Here is a 15,835-nt window from a genome sequence, read left to right as displayed (position 1 = left end):
GTTTTTCACCAAAATCCAATAATCTTCTTTTGCCCCTAAAATCCTCTTTTTGGAGCTTCATATAAAATGATTTCTATTATCAGATGGTGATGATTGTGTGCGCTGATCTTCCTACAGAGCATCTTGTCATAAGGCGACCCGAGCAGATCTGTCAATCACGCCGTCGTCCCGCCCACAGCACAGCATGCCAAAATAATTATCATAATCAATAAGACAACAATGACAGCTTTTTCTGTATTTTTATTATTTTATTTATTTTCTAACAATAATTATATCCATTGACAAGAGGTTTGCTTACATTGACAAATGGCATTTTATCACAGGCAGTGGAGGGCCTAAGCCACACGGGCGAAGTGAGAATAATAATATTTTAGAGTTAACAGAGAGGGTTCCTTGTGTAGAACCTCCATGAATTAACCAGTTGTGCAGCTATCGGGTGCATCTCTTTCTCTGGAGGACCTGGAGTCTTCATGAACTACCATTGTTTTTGTGCAATACTTTGGTTCTCCTGTGGGAGTGCTGCAGGGAAAGTGAGCACTTGCTGTCAGATTTCACATTAGATCACACCTGATCAATGGAGGACATCCTGTGATCAGCCTACAACAAAAAAGGATCGTTCAAACCAAAATCTTTTTGGATTTCACATCACACTGTTAATTATCACCTGTGTAGCCTAGGCCAAAGAATAGTCAGAGTACAGCAGATGGCTGATCATTGAAGGCTCGCACAAATTAGAGCAAATCAACGGATGGGTCCGGACAATGCACAAAAATACCAATAAAACCAGCACCGGAAGCAGGCACAAATAAAATAACAGTAATTTGGACGGGTTCATGTCGTGCAAAATAAAATATACCAATACCCAGAAGCACCAGCACTTGTAAGCAGCTGTGAAATTAAATATTTCCTAACAACAACAAAAAAGCAAAAACATCCAAACAAAAATAAAAAGAAGACTTATTACTGGTCTAAAAACATGGATTCTGTATGTAATACTGTGGCAGATCTGTGGTTGTGGCAATGCAGGTTTTTCATGGCTCAGTGATGTTCCTGGTTGGTAGTGATGGGATTGGCGGGGGGGAGGGGGGTAGAAAAAGTGACCACCATTTTTAGACTTTAAGAAAATTAAAATTTTTCAAGAAAAAGAAAAAAAAAATTACAGACGGCACAATAATATACTAGACAGTCTGGCGGATGGATGACCACATTCAAGGTTTAAAAGATCGTATAGGATTGGAAAAACATGGCTGCTTTCTTCCAGAAACAACGTCTCACCGCTAAGTTGAAGTGAATGAGGCTGAGTTGCAGTACCACACACATCCTGTGGACACGTGTGGTACTGTTGCAGCCATATTTTTCTAATCTTGGATAACTGTGGGTTAAAGGTCTTTTGTGAAATATAATTTGCATACACGGAGGTTGCTTAATTAAAAGGGGAAGTATGGGATTAGAAAAAAAAAAGAGTCTGCCATGAAAGTTCACCATTCGTGTTCATGGGCCGTGTCTCAGCCCCACTGAGTTCAAGATGAATAGTCCTTTATGATACTACGTGCTATGAATGGGTCACCGAGGAGGAAAAAACAACACAAGCCAAGTCTCAGAAAACCAGAGAGGTTGGTCACTATGCAGATTGCAGATCCCTGATCTTACCACGCAACTAGAAGCAGTCGTGGAGCGTACCTACGATGATCCTAGATGCCTCGTCACAACCGGAGAGCTACATAAGCCTAAAGCAGGAAAAGAGGAAAACGAACTGCCCCAGAGCAGACCCCAAAGGAAAGTCAGCCCCCCACACGTATTGAAGGTGAAACAAGATGAAAGCACAAACACTGGCAGAAAAATAGGCTGAGCAAACGATGGGGCCTGACTAACTAGAAAGGACAGGAAAGGAAAGACACTGTCTGCAATCTGCCAAAAACCCTACCAAAATAATGTCCAACACTTCTGATAGCAAAATTAACCCTGAAGTCACTAGACTTCTCCCACTATATCAGCACTCTGAAATATTCTGAGACAGAGCAAAAAGAGGCCAGTCTAATAAGGGATTTATTATTTATACAGATAAATAGGAGTGGAAATTCAGCACAACCCCAGCAGGGGCTGGCTGACCACAAAAAAATGAATTGACCAACAAAAGCAAGTGTGAACAACAGCAAAAACAAACTTAACTTGAGAAGACTGGAACCGAGCTGAAGTCCAAGACCTGAGAAGCAGACTGAATCACCAGCACCAGGATAGGGCGTCGGCTGTCTTATATCCAGTCTGATACTCCAGAGATCCAATCGTTATCCTCCTCATCAGGTGGCAGATCACTACCAATTAAACCAACCTCACTACCTCCTGTCACCACCAGAGGGAGAACGGAATGAGAACTCTCAACTGGTGGAGCAGAAAATGAGTTCACAACAACTACGCCTGTCACATACTATCATTATCTCACCATCATCATCCCAGGAATGCAAAAGTCACTGTCTCCTCTCAAGGTCAGCACATTCCTCTTCTGCTGCTGGCATCTTTCCCATGATTTGATTGGCTACAGAGGGTTCTATTCCCGCTCTTCGCTACGATCAGTGATTGGCTACAGAGGGTTACATTCCCGCTCACTTCCACTTTGATCTTCTCTACGATCAGTGATTGGCTAACTAGTTGAACATGATACGTAAAATTGGACTCCACGTTATCTAGACCTCCTGCAACCAATTTATGCCTTGGCAGCTGAAAAGATTGAGGATGGGTTTCTATGAGTGTATGTAGAAGGCATGGATGAGATTTGTTTAGCAAGGAATCCGCGATAGTTTGTAGAGCACTATAATTAGTGCTCTGATTCATTATTAGGGGGTTCCTATCACAGATAGCAGCTTTTCAGGTGGTGCATGGCCTCCATACCCCCACGCACATGCAGACAGATAGTACTTATATATATTGACATGGCGCCATATAGCAATTTTGCCTGGAACCTCCTGTTTCAATCACCAATATTCACCTGTCTAGATACCAAGCCTAACGTAAATCTAAATGTCATTCTGGAGATTACTTATGGGGTTTCTTCCATGACTTTAACACTATAGCACTATGCCTATGATGGGCCAGTTTGTTCTGTAGGGTTCCATCCTATAGGATATATCTTGATATATGTCATGTTCTCGTCATTGTTTATACAGGCCTGGATCTGCTCCTCATACTGTGTGGATCACCAGAAGTCCTATCCTAAGTTCATTAATGATAAAGTCCAGGAGAACTCACTTAAAGAGGTTCTCTGGGAAAAACAAAAATGAAATTAAGGACATGAAATTAGGAATAATTTCCTAAATATCTTTAATTGCAATTTTTTATGTCTAGGTAGGAAATCACTGTGGAAAGAAAATAGACTCCATCCTGTAACACTGACTGAAACCTGCCCAAACATGGCAATAGGACAGATGCATGTGAAGTATGAAGAGGCAGCTCACACTGCTATCCCGCTGTCCACCCTGTCTATCTCATCTAATTCTGGAAACACCAGCAATTTGGAGGTAAGAAGAGGATGCTCACACTGCTGTCCACCATGCATTTATGATCTAATACTCGAGATACGAGAGGTTATGAGGTAAGAAGAGACTGCTCATACTGTTGTCCACCCTGTCTATCTTATCTAAAGCAGGAGGTACCAGAGTTGCTGAGGTAAGAAGAGGCTGCTCACACTGCTGAATGCTGGAGGGCAGTAGGGATTTGTACTCCAGGTCACAGCAGCAGGGCTTCCTACAGCACATGTTCACAGGTTCCTGTCCTAGTAACATTCTAGTATCAGTGTTACTAGATAACAGCTAATGTACTTTAGTTATTACCTCCCTATACAAAACAATCATAATTTGCTAATTAAAGCTAATTATGAATTCATTCTAAATTACATTTTCTTTTTTTTTTTAACATACCGAGAACCCCTTTCTGCAATGTTGTGTAATGTCCATGTTTCACAGTCTTGTACGTTTTATATTGTATCACAGCCGAACCAATGAATATAAACACCTCAATTCCAAAGAAATACCTTTAGGGTTAAGACTATGCAATTCTGAAAAACATTCACAAGTAAAATCATCAAAAAATGTCAGTGTGTTCACAAACAGAGGCAACATATTTGGAACAAACTCATAAAACACAACGAAAATTCTCACCAATAATAATAATAATAACGGTTCAGCCACAGCCGGGAGGGAACTTAACTTAAAGTTTTGTACCTGGGGGAACGTAAAGAGCAGTAAAGGTCAGAGGCCGCTGGCTCGGCGCAAAGGTTGGGACAAATACATTTTGGGGCATTTGAGGACCAAGTAAGACAGTTTTATTCCTTGACCTGGCTGTATGGTCCAGGATCGGATTGGTGACCTCTGACGTTGTTCTTCTATATTCTACTCATCATCTTCATATTTTTCTAAAGACTCGGAAGAGTTTCTTGCAAAAGTACAAACTTCTTGCAATTCCCTCTAGTTTTTGTAAAGATCATGCCTGTTTTATGGGGGTTGCGGGTTATTTGCATTGGGCAGAATAACTACTGGTGGCCCCAGATATTTAGTCTATTACATATATAGCCAGAATAGTCACCATACAGGAAGCCATAGGGTGAAGAAGGGAGGAGTGCAAAGTGCAACTAAGCAGGGTAGAATTGGTATTCAATTGGAGAAAAAAATTTTCAAGTGGAGTTAATTTTTAAAAGGCATGGTCAGCTCTGGGGATCTATATAATTTTTTTTATTATTTACTGCATGTATTTTAAGCTAAAAATTATTTTTTTCCGTTAGGTTTTATTAAAAATGTTGCACCATTTGTCCTGCTGAGTTATTGAGCTGACCTAGAGATAACCTGCATTGCCAAGCTGCCGTCCACCCTGTCTATCTGATTTGATATTGAAGACTGCAAGGTTTCTCAGGTGAGAAGATGCTGCTAACACTGCTGTCCACCATGTCTATCTGATCTAACACTGGAAATACCAAGGGTGCTGAGGTGAGAAGACACTGCTCACACTGCTGTCCACCATGTCTATCTGATCTAACACTGGAAATACCAAGGGTGCTGAGGTGAGAAGACACTGCTCACACTGCTGTCCACCTTGTCTATCTGATCTAATACTAGAGCAACCAGGAGAAGCGCTGCTCAATCTGTTGTCCACCCTGTCCATCTAATCTAACACTAGATCTACCAGGAGTGCTGAGGTAAGACGAGGTTGCTCACATCACTGTTCACCATGTCTATCTGATGTAATACTAGAGCTACCATGAGAAGATGCTGCTCACTCTGCTGTCCACCCTGTCTGTCTAATCTAATAGTAGAGCTACCAGGAGTGCTTAGGTAAGACTAGGTTGCTCACACTGCTGTCAACCTTATCTATCTGATCTAATACTAGAGCTACCAGGAGAAGAGGCTGCTCACTCTGCTGTCCACCATGTCTATCTGATCTAATACTGGGAGGATACCAGGGGTGCTGGGGTAAGAAGAGACTGCTCACACTGCTGTCCACCCTGTCTATCTGATCTAATACTGGGGGGATACCAGGGGTGATGAGGTAAGAAGACACTGCTGTCCACCCTGTCCGTCTGATCTAATACTAGAGCTACTAGGAGTGCTGAGGTAAGAAGAGTTTGCTCACACTGCTGTCCACCCTCTCCGACTGACCTAATACTAGAGCTACCAGGAGAGCTGAGGGAAGACAAAGCTGCTCACCCTGCCTATCTGATCTAGTACTGGAGATACCATGGATGCTGAGTTAAAAAGAGGCTGCTCACACTGCTGTCCACTCTGATTTAATACTACTGCTGTTCATTCTATCTGATCTAGTACTGGGGATACCAGGGGTGCTGAGGTAAGGAAAAGGCTTCTCACACTGCTGTTCATCCTATCTGATCTAATACTTGTGATATGAGGAGTGCAGATGTAGGAAGAGGCTGCTCACACTGCTGTTCACACTGTCCATCTGATCTAATACTGAAGATACCAGGAGTAATGATGTAGGAAGAGGCTGCTCACACTGCTGTTCACCCTGTCTATCTGATCTAATACTGAAGATACCAGGAGTGCTGATGTAGGAAGAGGCTGCTCACACTGCTGTTCACCCTTTTTGAATGCTGAGTGGCTACTGTGACTTGTACTGTCAAGCTCTCTCCAGGTCACAGCAGCGGAGCTTCCGCCTGCACATGCTCACAGGCACCTGTCCTTTTAACATTATAGGACAGGTTTCGGTCAATGTAACAAGATAACGGCTATTCTAATGTAATATGGCGATTACCTTGCTAATTGGCGTGATTTGCTAATTAAAGGTGACTAGGAATTTAATTAAAATTACATATATTTTCTTTTTTTACTTTTTCAATCGTTAGAGAACACCTTTTAAGCAATATTTTGCAATGTGATTATCTCCCCCACTCCCTGATATAACTCATTATTTCCTTGCATTCTTCAGAATGAGTTAACAGAGAATCCGTCAGTAAACTGGTCCTAAAGGAGTGTTCTTCAACTCTTATCTGTGTTTCTGTGTTAACTGAAGACGACAGACTACATTGGACTTGATCAGAGAGGAGCTCAGAAAAAGACAAGATAAAAGAGTTACAAACACGAGCTCACTGACGGATTCTCACTTAACTCATTCTGCAGCCTGCAATAGCCAAACATTGCAAAGTTTTTAATTAAAAAACAATTACAAAAAATTATTTTTAGCCCAAAATAGTAGCATTTAAGTGAAAAAATAAATAAAAAAAGGCCCAGATAGAATATATACTATTTGGAAAAACCGATGTGGATGACTAAAGAGGTGAGGGATGGTGTTGGCACAATGGGGATCTTTGTGATGTTTTTCTTTATCGTTACTGCTCAACAGTGATAAAAAGTAACCAACTATTACAAAGCGTCAGCTCACGCCCCATTATGTCCTTCATCCCTCTGCCGTCATCTGTGCCCGATTTAATGGCAGATTTGCACTGCGTATAAACACATCTGCATGCTGTAAATGTCGTCAAAGATATTAACACTTTCTCGGCAGATATAGTATAATATGTTTGCAACAAAATGAGGTACTGACAAACGCAGGGAGCAATATACGGTACTTTCCAGTTTTGCTGCATTAAAGAAAATAATATATATAAATACATATATCCCATAATTCCAGAATACTGCAGAGCGAGCGTGACGATTCACAGATACTGAGGATGGATCACGGTACTCAACCACTAAGAGGTCTCCCATCCCCTGAAATGATCGCACAGCTCTAGGATATGCCAACACTCTAGATTGGCAGAGGATCATAACTTTTTCTCATCCGCAGGTGCCAGATCCCCCTCCACTAAATGATCTCATATTTCATAGCGATGTAACATCACTTTGTGAGAATATCCCTTTAAGAAGGCCTGTCACTTAATATGGTGGAGGAAGCCACTTTGTTCAGTTTGCTTCAAAGATACACAAACACTAAAGACGGCCACGGACATTAGTTCTGGTTTATGTCAAAAGGTTTCTGCTCACAGTCTAAAGGCCCAAAAAGGTAAAAAAGTATGAAAAGGTAAAAAGGATCCGGAATGTGGAAAATCTGTGCGGATTTCATCCCCTTAAGAACACGGCCAAGTTTCAGTTTTGCGCTTTTGCTTTCCTTAAATTTTTTTGTTTTTTTTATAAATACCTAACTTTTATTTATTTCCTGGAATAATTTTAGTCTTTGATGATACTATAATACAATGTAGAGGAGACGGGGGAAAAAAAAAAAAAAAAGTTTTACCATAGTTTTTTTTGGGTTTGTTTTGACGCCGTTCATTGCGCTGTAGAAATGATCGGCTAAGAGGATTCTCAAGGCCGAACACAGTGATACCAACCTAGGTCCAGAGTCTGAAATAGCAGCTGATATAAGAGGTAAATAACAACCATTCGTCAATTTACAAATATCAATTTAACCTACAAGAAGAAACAACATTTCAGACTCTTGACCAACCGAAGAAAGAAACACATAAATTCAAAAGTCAACATATAGATAACAGTCTATTCCTCCTGGCTTACTGAAGAAAGATGTCTGGTTAAGTAAGATACAATGCTGTGTTGTCACAACGGTATATATATATTTTAGTAGTTAAAACAAATTTAGAACTTTCAAAAATAATTTTTCTTTTCTTTGTGTTGTCATTTTCTGAGATCTGTAACTTTTTGATTTTTCTGGCGAAACACCGTCGTAGATCAGGCTTTTACGGACGCAGTGAAACCAAATATATATTTTTTTTTTTTTTTTTAACTGGGGGGAAAAGTTAAATAATTAAAATTATTATTTATTTATTTAATTCTTTTTGCTTTATTAGACTTTTTATCTTTTCACTTGAACCTGTGATTGTTTGCTTTCTTGCTCTATATACTATAAACTAATGTATCGCTGTACATAGACCTAATTATTTATTACACTTTCCAGTATAGTCCAGCCTGTACCCGGGCTTTACAGCAGCACCTACATGGCAGCGATGAGAGCCTTCAGCCAATCCATTGGCACCCTGCGATCATGTCATGGGGAGTGTGCCTGGAACAGTTGCCCAATTGGGGTTGTATGGCAATTGACAGAGGTATTTAAGGGGTTAAACAGCAGTGATCACTGCTGTTAAGAGAGAGATGTCAGCTGAATAGCTGCTCAACACACCCCCAACCAGCTCCATAACAGATACACCCATCATGGAGCGTTAAAGAGTGAATATATCATTATATTTCAGCCTTTGTATATATATAGCTCTATATAATATATGCCTCCAAAACCCCTGCATTTATGTAGATTTAAAAGACAGCTATCAGCAGCCACCAGTAGAGGGAGCTCACAGAACACTGTATTATTACTGAGGCCAATGTATAAACCGTCTGCGCTGAGCTCCCTCTAGTGGCGACTGCAGGCATCCACAATGCTATATTTTATCAGTAGGTTACGCAGGGGATTTGGAGCTTTGGATCAGAAAAACAAAGCTCCGATTGCCACAGAGATATATTATGAAATGAATCAGTACAGAATTTTGGTCCTAAAAATGACATAGTGATAACAGCTAAAATATACATCTGCACTGTGTATGGGTGAAAGGGCTATCATCCAGCATGTGCTCACAGACGCCATGACACTCATGACACACGGATTTATTCCTCGCGGTGGCGGCCAAAGCATTGTGGAATATTTCTAGGACTCCCATTAGTTGCGGTCGTCTACTCGGATAATGCTCAAAGCTTTGGAGGAGCGATGATGGCTTCTTCTTAACCCTTGAAGTTGACCAAATTTTGGCAAACGAAACTGATATGATAGCAGAAAGTAAAAGAGAAGATGTTAGGAGTTATCCTCCTGACCCACAGCCAGCAGCGCCCGGAGGATTGGATACAGTACAATTCGGAACTCTTGTCGTAGAAATGTCCTATTCACACCGGCATTCCCGGAGTTACGGCTCGTGGGGGCTCTGAGCGGGGTCTTCCGATGCGTTCTCGTGCCGAACCCGCTGTAGTTGTTGGTCCTGCTCCTTTTTACGGAGCCGCTCTTTCTGCTTCTCCATCTTTTCGTTGGCTTTTCGGACTTTTTCGATGGTCACTTTCATGTCCTTGATTTTTTTTTTAATGATCGTTCTGTCTTGTGCATTTACAACGAGGGCCTAAAGGAAATCAAAGCGGATGGGATGGTTACAACAAAAATGAGGGGGTTTACAACAAGCGCCCGGGGGTCCCATGCGGCCTGCACGGAGATGGACTAGTCTATGGAGGCAATGTGCGATCCCGATGACTGCATGGGTGGAGGTTTGTTTTTAAGCCAAGGGGTATTCCGATCTTAGACATTTGTGACATAAAACACATACGTCGCATCCACGCGCTTCATTCCTTACCTTCAGCCTCCCGCTGTCCAGCTGGAGGAGCTGCTCACCATTGACGTTTTGGGCCGTGAATTCAGAAACGCAGTGATCCAAGTTCAGAGTCATTAACCAGTTGGTCACTTGCTGCGAGCTCCATTCTAGGGGGGTCCGACTTTGCCACTGACTATGCTTTGGAGACTGACTTTCATCTAGAATCTGCAAGAAATGTTTATGGGAGAAGTTTTGGTCGATCCGACTGCACAAAGTGCGGCAGAGGAGACGTGAATGATGAGAGTGATGATACATGCAGCGGCATGTAAAAGTTTGGGCACCCCTGGTCAAAATGACTGTTATTGTGAAGAGCTAAGCAAGATGAAGATAAAATGAGGAGGAGTATCACAGGAATGGTAAGGCAGACAGATCAGATAGGACTACAGGGTGAAATGTCATGGAAGGGTAAGGGGACCTTCAGCCTGAAATGGGTCATGGCAGGGGCCTGACAATCGGGGGTGCAGGGGTGGAATCACATTTGATGTGTGCAGGCCCCAAATAACCTCGCCTGCATAATCCAAACATCCCACTGCTGCCCATGGCCTTGGAGACTAGGGGAGTCCAAATGGTTCCTTTAGCCTATATGAGACCAGTACTATTAAAGGCATGCGAGAGTTGGGGGCCCCATTGGAGATATTGCCCTCGAGCTTCACGTTACTCCAATGCCCATACTCTTCAGTGAGTTTGAGCAACGCTCTTCTATTGTGTATTGTGATTTTTCTTGTGCTGCACCTGTTGCCTGGATTGAGCTACCCTGCACTTTTAGATTAAGGCCAGGATCACACACAGCGAGATACGGCCGAGTCTCGCAGGTTAAAACCAAGCTCTGGCGCCGGCACTCCGGAGCAGAGCATGCGGCTGCATAGAAATAAATGGAGCCGCACGCTCTGCTCCCGTGTGCTGACAGCAGTGCCGGGTATTACCATGCGAGACTCGGCCGTATTCCTCGCATGTGTGATCCCGGCCTTATACTCAACATCTACAGTTTTATGTGCCCCTAAAACACATAATTTTGGACACGTCTGACTGATCTGGCTCTTGGCAACAAGATTATGTAGTGAAGTGGAGAACAAAGGAGTAAAGTAAAATTCAATGAAGGGCAGTAAAATCGATGATTCTGTGCCACATGAGAAAGATGTGACAATGTACTTAATTGGTGAGTAGAAGTGAATACAGGACTGGATCTGATGTGGAACTACAACACCCAGGATGATGGAAGTTGTAAGAGATGCACAGGCTGGAGATCACTGGTGCAGAAGTGCAGGGAGTATAGGAAGTGCAAGAAGTGCAGTGGGAGTACAGGAAGTGCAGAAGGAGTACAGGAAGTGCAGAGGGAGTAGAGGAAGCGCAGAGGGAGTGTAAGAAGTGCAGAGGGAGTGTGAGAAGTGCAGAGGGAGTACAGGAAGTCCAGAGGGAGTGTGAGAAGTGCAGAGGGAGTACAGGAAGTGCAGAAGGAGTGTGAGAAGTGCAGAGGGAGTGTAAAAAGTTGAGAGGGAGTAGAGGAAGCACAGAGGGAGTGTAAAAATTGTAGAGAGTGTAAGAAGTGTAGGGACTGCAGAAAGTGCAGAGTGAGTACAGGAAGTGCAGAGGGAGTGTAAGAAGTGCAGAGGGAGTACAGTAAGTGCAGAGGGAGTGTGAGAAGTGCAGAGTGAGTACAGGAAGTGCAGAGGGAGTGTGAGAAGTGCAGAGGGAGTGTGAGAAGTGCAGAGGGAGTGTAAGAAGTGCAGAGGGAGTGTGAGAAGTGCAGAGGGAGTGTGAGAAGTGCAGAGGGAGTGTGAGAAGTGCAGAGGGAGTGTGAGAAGTGCAGAGGGAGTGTAAGAAGTGCAGAGGTAGTCTAAGAAGTGCAGAGGGAGTGTAAGAAGTGCAGAGGGAATCTAAGAAGTGCAGAGGGAGTACAGGAAGTGCAGAGGGAGTGTGAGAAGTGCAGAGGGAGTATATGAAGTGTAGGGACTACAGAAAGTGCAGAGGAAGTACAGGAAGTGCATAGAGAGTGTAAGAAGTGCAGAGGGAGTGTAAAAAGTTCAGAGAGAGTTAAGGAAGTGCAGAGGGAGTGTAAGAAGTGTAAGAAGTGTAGGGACTGCAGAAAGTGCAGAGGGAGTACAGGAAGTGCAGAGGGAGTCTAAGAAGTGCAGAGGGAGTACAGGAAGTGCAGAGGGAGTCTAAGAAGTGCAGAGGGAGTCTAAGAAGTGCAGAGGGAGTGTAAGAAGTGCAGAGGGAGTGTAAGAAGTGCAGAGGGAGTGTAAGAAGTGCAGAGGGAGTACAGGAAGTGCAGAAGGAGTGTAAGAAGTGCAGAGGGAGTAGAGGAAGTTCAGAGGGAGTGTAAGAAGTGCAGAGGGAGTACAGGAAGTGCAGAGGGAGTGTAAGATGTGCAGAGGGAGTACAGGAAGTGCAGAAGGAGTGTAAGAAGTGCAGAGGGAGTACAGGAAGTGCAGAAGGAGTGTAAGAAGTGCAGAGGGAGTCTAAGAAGTGCAGAGGGAGTGTAAGAAGTGCAGAGGGAGTACAGGAAGTGCAGAGGGAGCCTAAGAAGTGCAGAGGGAGTACAGGAAGTGCAGAGGGAGTACAGGAAGTGCAGAAGGAGTGTAAGAAGTGCAGAGGGAGTAGAGGAAGTGCAGAAGGAGTGTAAGAAGTGCAGAGGGAGTAGAGGAAGTTCAGAGGGAGTGTAAGAAGTGCAGAGGGAGTACAGGAAGTGCAGAGGGTGTGTAAGAAGTGCAGAGGGAGTAGAGGAAGTGCAGAGGGAGTACAGGAAGTGCAGAGGGAGTCTAAGAAGTGCAGAGGGAGTACAGGGAGTGCAGAGGGAGTACAGGAAGTGCAGAGAGAGTGTGAGAAGTGCAGAGGGAGTGTAAGTGCAGAGGGAGTACAGGAAGTGCAGAGGGGGTGTGAGAAGTGCAGAGGGAGTACAGGAAGTGCAGAGGGAGTCTAAGAAGTGCAGAGGGAGTACAGGAAGTGCAGAGGGAGTGTAAGAAGTGCAGAGGGGAGTACAGGAAGTGCAGAGGGAGTACAGGGAGTGCAGAGGGAGTACAGGGAGTGCAGAGGGAGTGTAAGAAATGCAGAGGGAGTACAGTAAGTGCAGAGGGAGTGTGAGAAGTGCAGAGGGAGTGTGAGAAGTGCAGAGGGAGTGTGAGAAGTGCAGAGGGAGTGTAAGAAATGCAGAGGGAGTACAGGAAGTGCAGAGAGAGTCTAAGAAGTGCAGAGGGAGTACAGGAAGTGCAGAGGGAGTGTGAGAAGTGCAGAGGGAGTCTAAGAAGTGCAGAGGGAGTAGAGGAAGTTCAGAGGGAGTGTAAGAAGTGCAGAGGGAGTACACGAAGTGCAGAGGGAGTGTAAGAAGTGCAGAGGGAGTGTAAGAAGTGCAGAGGGAGTGTAAGAAGTGCAGAGGGAGTACAGGAAGTGCAGAGGGAGTGCAAGAAGTGCAGAGGGGAGTACAGGAAGTGCAGAGGGAGTCCAGAGGGAGTGTAAGAAGTGCAGAGCGAGTAGAGTAAGTGCAGAGGGAGTGTGAGAAGTGCAGAGGGAGTGTAAGAAGAGCAGAGGGAGTGTAAGAAGAGCAGAGGGAGTGTAAGAAGAGCAGAGGGAGTGTAAGAAGTGCAGAGGGAGTGTAAGAAGTGCAGAGGGAGTGTAAGAAGTGCAGAGGGAGTGTAAGAAGTGCAGAGGGAGTGTAAGAAGTGCAGAGGGGAGTACAGGAAGTGCAGAGGGAGTACAGGAAGTGCAGAGGGAGTATATGAAGTGTAGGGACTACAGAAAGTGCAGAGGGAGTACAGGAAGTACAGGAAGTGCAGAGGGAGTACAGGAAGTGCAGAGGGAGTACAGGAAGTGCAGGGAGTAAGTGCAGGGAGAGCAGAAAGTGCAGTTTCAGGAGTGGAGGAAGATGCAAACAATGTGGATTATCTTGGTAAAGGGTAATGAAAGGTTGAGAGAAAGTAAGGAAACAAAGCAAGAAAAGAAGAAATCACACCAGGACAGAATAATAAGAAAAGTGATAAGACGTAGAGAAACCATGGAAGAATCAACCAAGGAGGACTCACCTCGTCATCTATCATATCCAGGCTCTATACAAGATGGGGGAAAAATACAAAACAAAGGGAAAAATGAAAAATCATAAAAGACACAGAAAAGTGATTTTTTTTAGGCAGCGCATTAGATGAAGCAAAACCACAAAGTGCAGAAATGACGCAGGACAGCGAAGAACGCAACTGATCGTGCCGAGAGCACGTTATCTCATCATGCTCCATTAGTGCCTGCAGCTCCACCTCCGGAAGCTGCTGTAAAGGCGGAATATACTGGGAAAACACAAAAAACCTGACCACAGAATGTCCTAATTCATGGCAGCCTGTAATCTGCATATACAGAACATTGTAAACTCCGGTCTATAGTAAGTACGGTACGTTTCTACAGCCGGAGAGATTCCATTGCCATATTTCTTTCTAGAAAAGTTGCAACATTTTCCTTGTAAAAAATAAACCATGAAGAATGGAAGCACGAGGTGTTTCTTTTTTTACAATTTTTGTTAAAATGTTGCAGACATTTTATAGGGGACCTCTGCCTTAATTATTGTTTTGGATATATCTAATTTATACAGCAATGGGTTCAGCTATAAAGGTACAGCCACGTCCATGTATCTTGTCTCTGCCCCCTAAGGCGATGTTCACACCATGGAATTAAAATAGTACAGCGGCTTTCTCCTCAAGAATAGATGGATGTGCTGGCAGCTGTGATAAAGACCCATGTAGGGTCGAAACGCGTAGCTGGTGTCTCAGTGCCTCATTGCACATCCATCCACTCCTGAGGAGAAAGCCGCTGTACTATTTTAATTTTTTAATAAAGCAAGACATTTTATCCGCTGGAACGCCCCTTTTGTTTCTGTCTACTAATGGATGGCCTACCCTGAGATCGCTAGGATTGACGATCAATGTGTGATCAGTTTGATCGCCGATCCCAGGACTGATTGGTTCTCACGGCAATTACCTCATCTGAGGACAGAGCTAAGGAGTGAGATCTCTCGGCAAACTTTGGCTCCACCACAAGACCCCTCAGATCCGCAGAACTGGTGCTGCTGGGACTGAAGTCGTCGCTCAACGTCACGTTCTGGAATCACAAGTCACATACATGAGTTACCATACAATCTAGTCTTAGGTTACAAAGATCCAGAAAACTCCCATGTTTGTAGCCGAATCCAAGGTCTGAATTGCACTTTTATAAAGGGGTTGTCTACGTTTGAAGACAATTTATTATTTTATTTTACATATTTGGGGTTAAAAAAATCATTTTTGCAATTGGGTTTCTTTAACATTTTTGCCTCCTGTGTTGCATTGTCTATTACTAGCTTCAGGATGAGTTAACTGAGAATCTGTCAGTGAGCTCGTTCAGATAGTCTGACAAGAGAGATTGTAACTCTTTTATCTGTCTTTTTCTGAGCTCCTTTCAGCCAAATTATGACTAGAGTCCACATCAAAATTTCCATTCGCCGGGAAACAAAGAACCTATAAAAGCCAAATGGGGCAATATTTTGAATGAAAGTCAAAGGCAAAAATGATTTTTAGCCCAAAATATATGTATTTATGCTTTAAAACTCAAATTTCTGGGTGACAACCAATATGGCGACGACCATCACCGCTCACTCTGCTGTTCCAGGCTTATTAATGGCACATACAGAATAAATCCATAGGAGCTTAGGGAAAAAAAAAATAAGTATCCGTATTGCATCTCCTGCAGCTATTTTTTTTCTTGTAGCCTTGCCCCCACTACACCCCCAAAATATGTATTTCGGAGCCTCCTTAAAAAACGACTTTGGGAGATCTGACCTTTTTTCCGGAGCCTCTTGGACATTTCCGAAAGATTTGGCAAATTTTAATTTAATTAATGTCTCCAAATCCTCTGCTCCCCAAGGCCTCGGTCCTCACACATCAATATATCGGCCTAGTATTTGTAAACTGCGAGTGAACCCAAAGCCGTTCGTGCCAACATTCCCAATCTTGGGAAAACTAGACCATA

The 15,835-nt window shown here is 43.5% G+C and overlaps 1 protein-coding gene across 2 annotated transcripts in view; it reads right to left on the bottom strand.

The window, feature by feature from the left end:
• Positions 1–225: 225 nt before the first annotated feature.
• Positions 226–15,835, bottom strand: part of PPP1R9A (protein phosphatase 1 regulatory subunit 9A) — a 219,191-nt gene continuing 203,581 nt past the window's right edge. For both annotated transcript variants that reach the window (XM_073582066.1, XM_073582067.1), the window contains 4 exons: positions 14,810–14,929; positions 13,870–13,893; positions 9,836–10,018; positions 226–9,607 (listed from right to left, as the gene is read on the bottom strand). In XM_073582066.1, the coding sequence (XP_073438167.1) occupies positions 9,401–9,607; positions 9,836–10,018; positions 13,870–13,893; positions 14,810–14,929 (534 nt within the window). In that variant the 3' untranslated portion in view covers positions 226–9,400. The remainder of the gene's footprint in view (positions 9,608–9,835; positions 10,019–13,869; positions 13,894–14,809; positions 14,930–15,835) is intronic.

This window comes from Dendrobates tinctorius, unplaced genomic scaffold, assembly GCF_039654945.1.
Source record: "Dendrobates tinctorius isolate UK_male_01 unplaced genomic scaffold, ASM3965494v1 ptg000070l, whole genome shotgun sequence".
Classification (NCBI taxonomy): Eukaryota; Metazoa; Chordata; class Amphibia; order Anura; family Dendrobatidae; genus Dendrobates; species Dendrobates tinctorius.
This window is presented reverse-complemented; position numbering and strand designations above follow the sequence as displayed.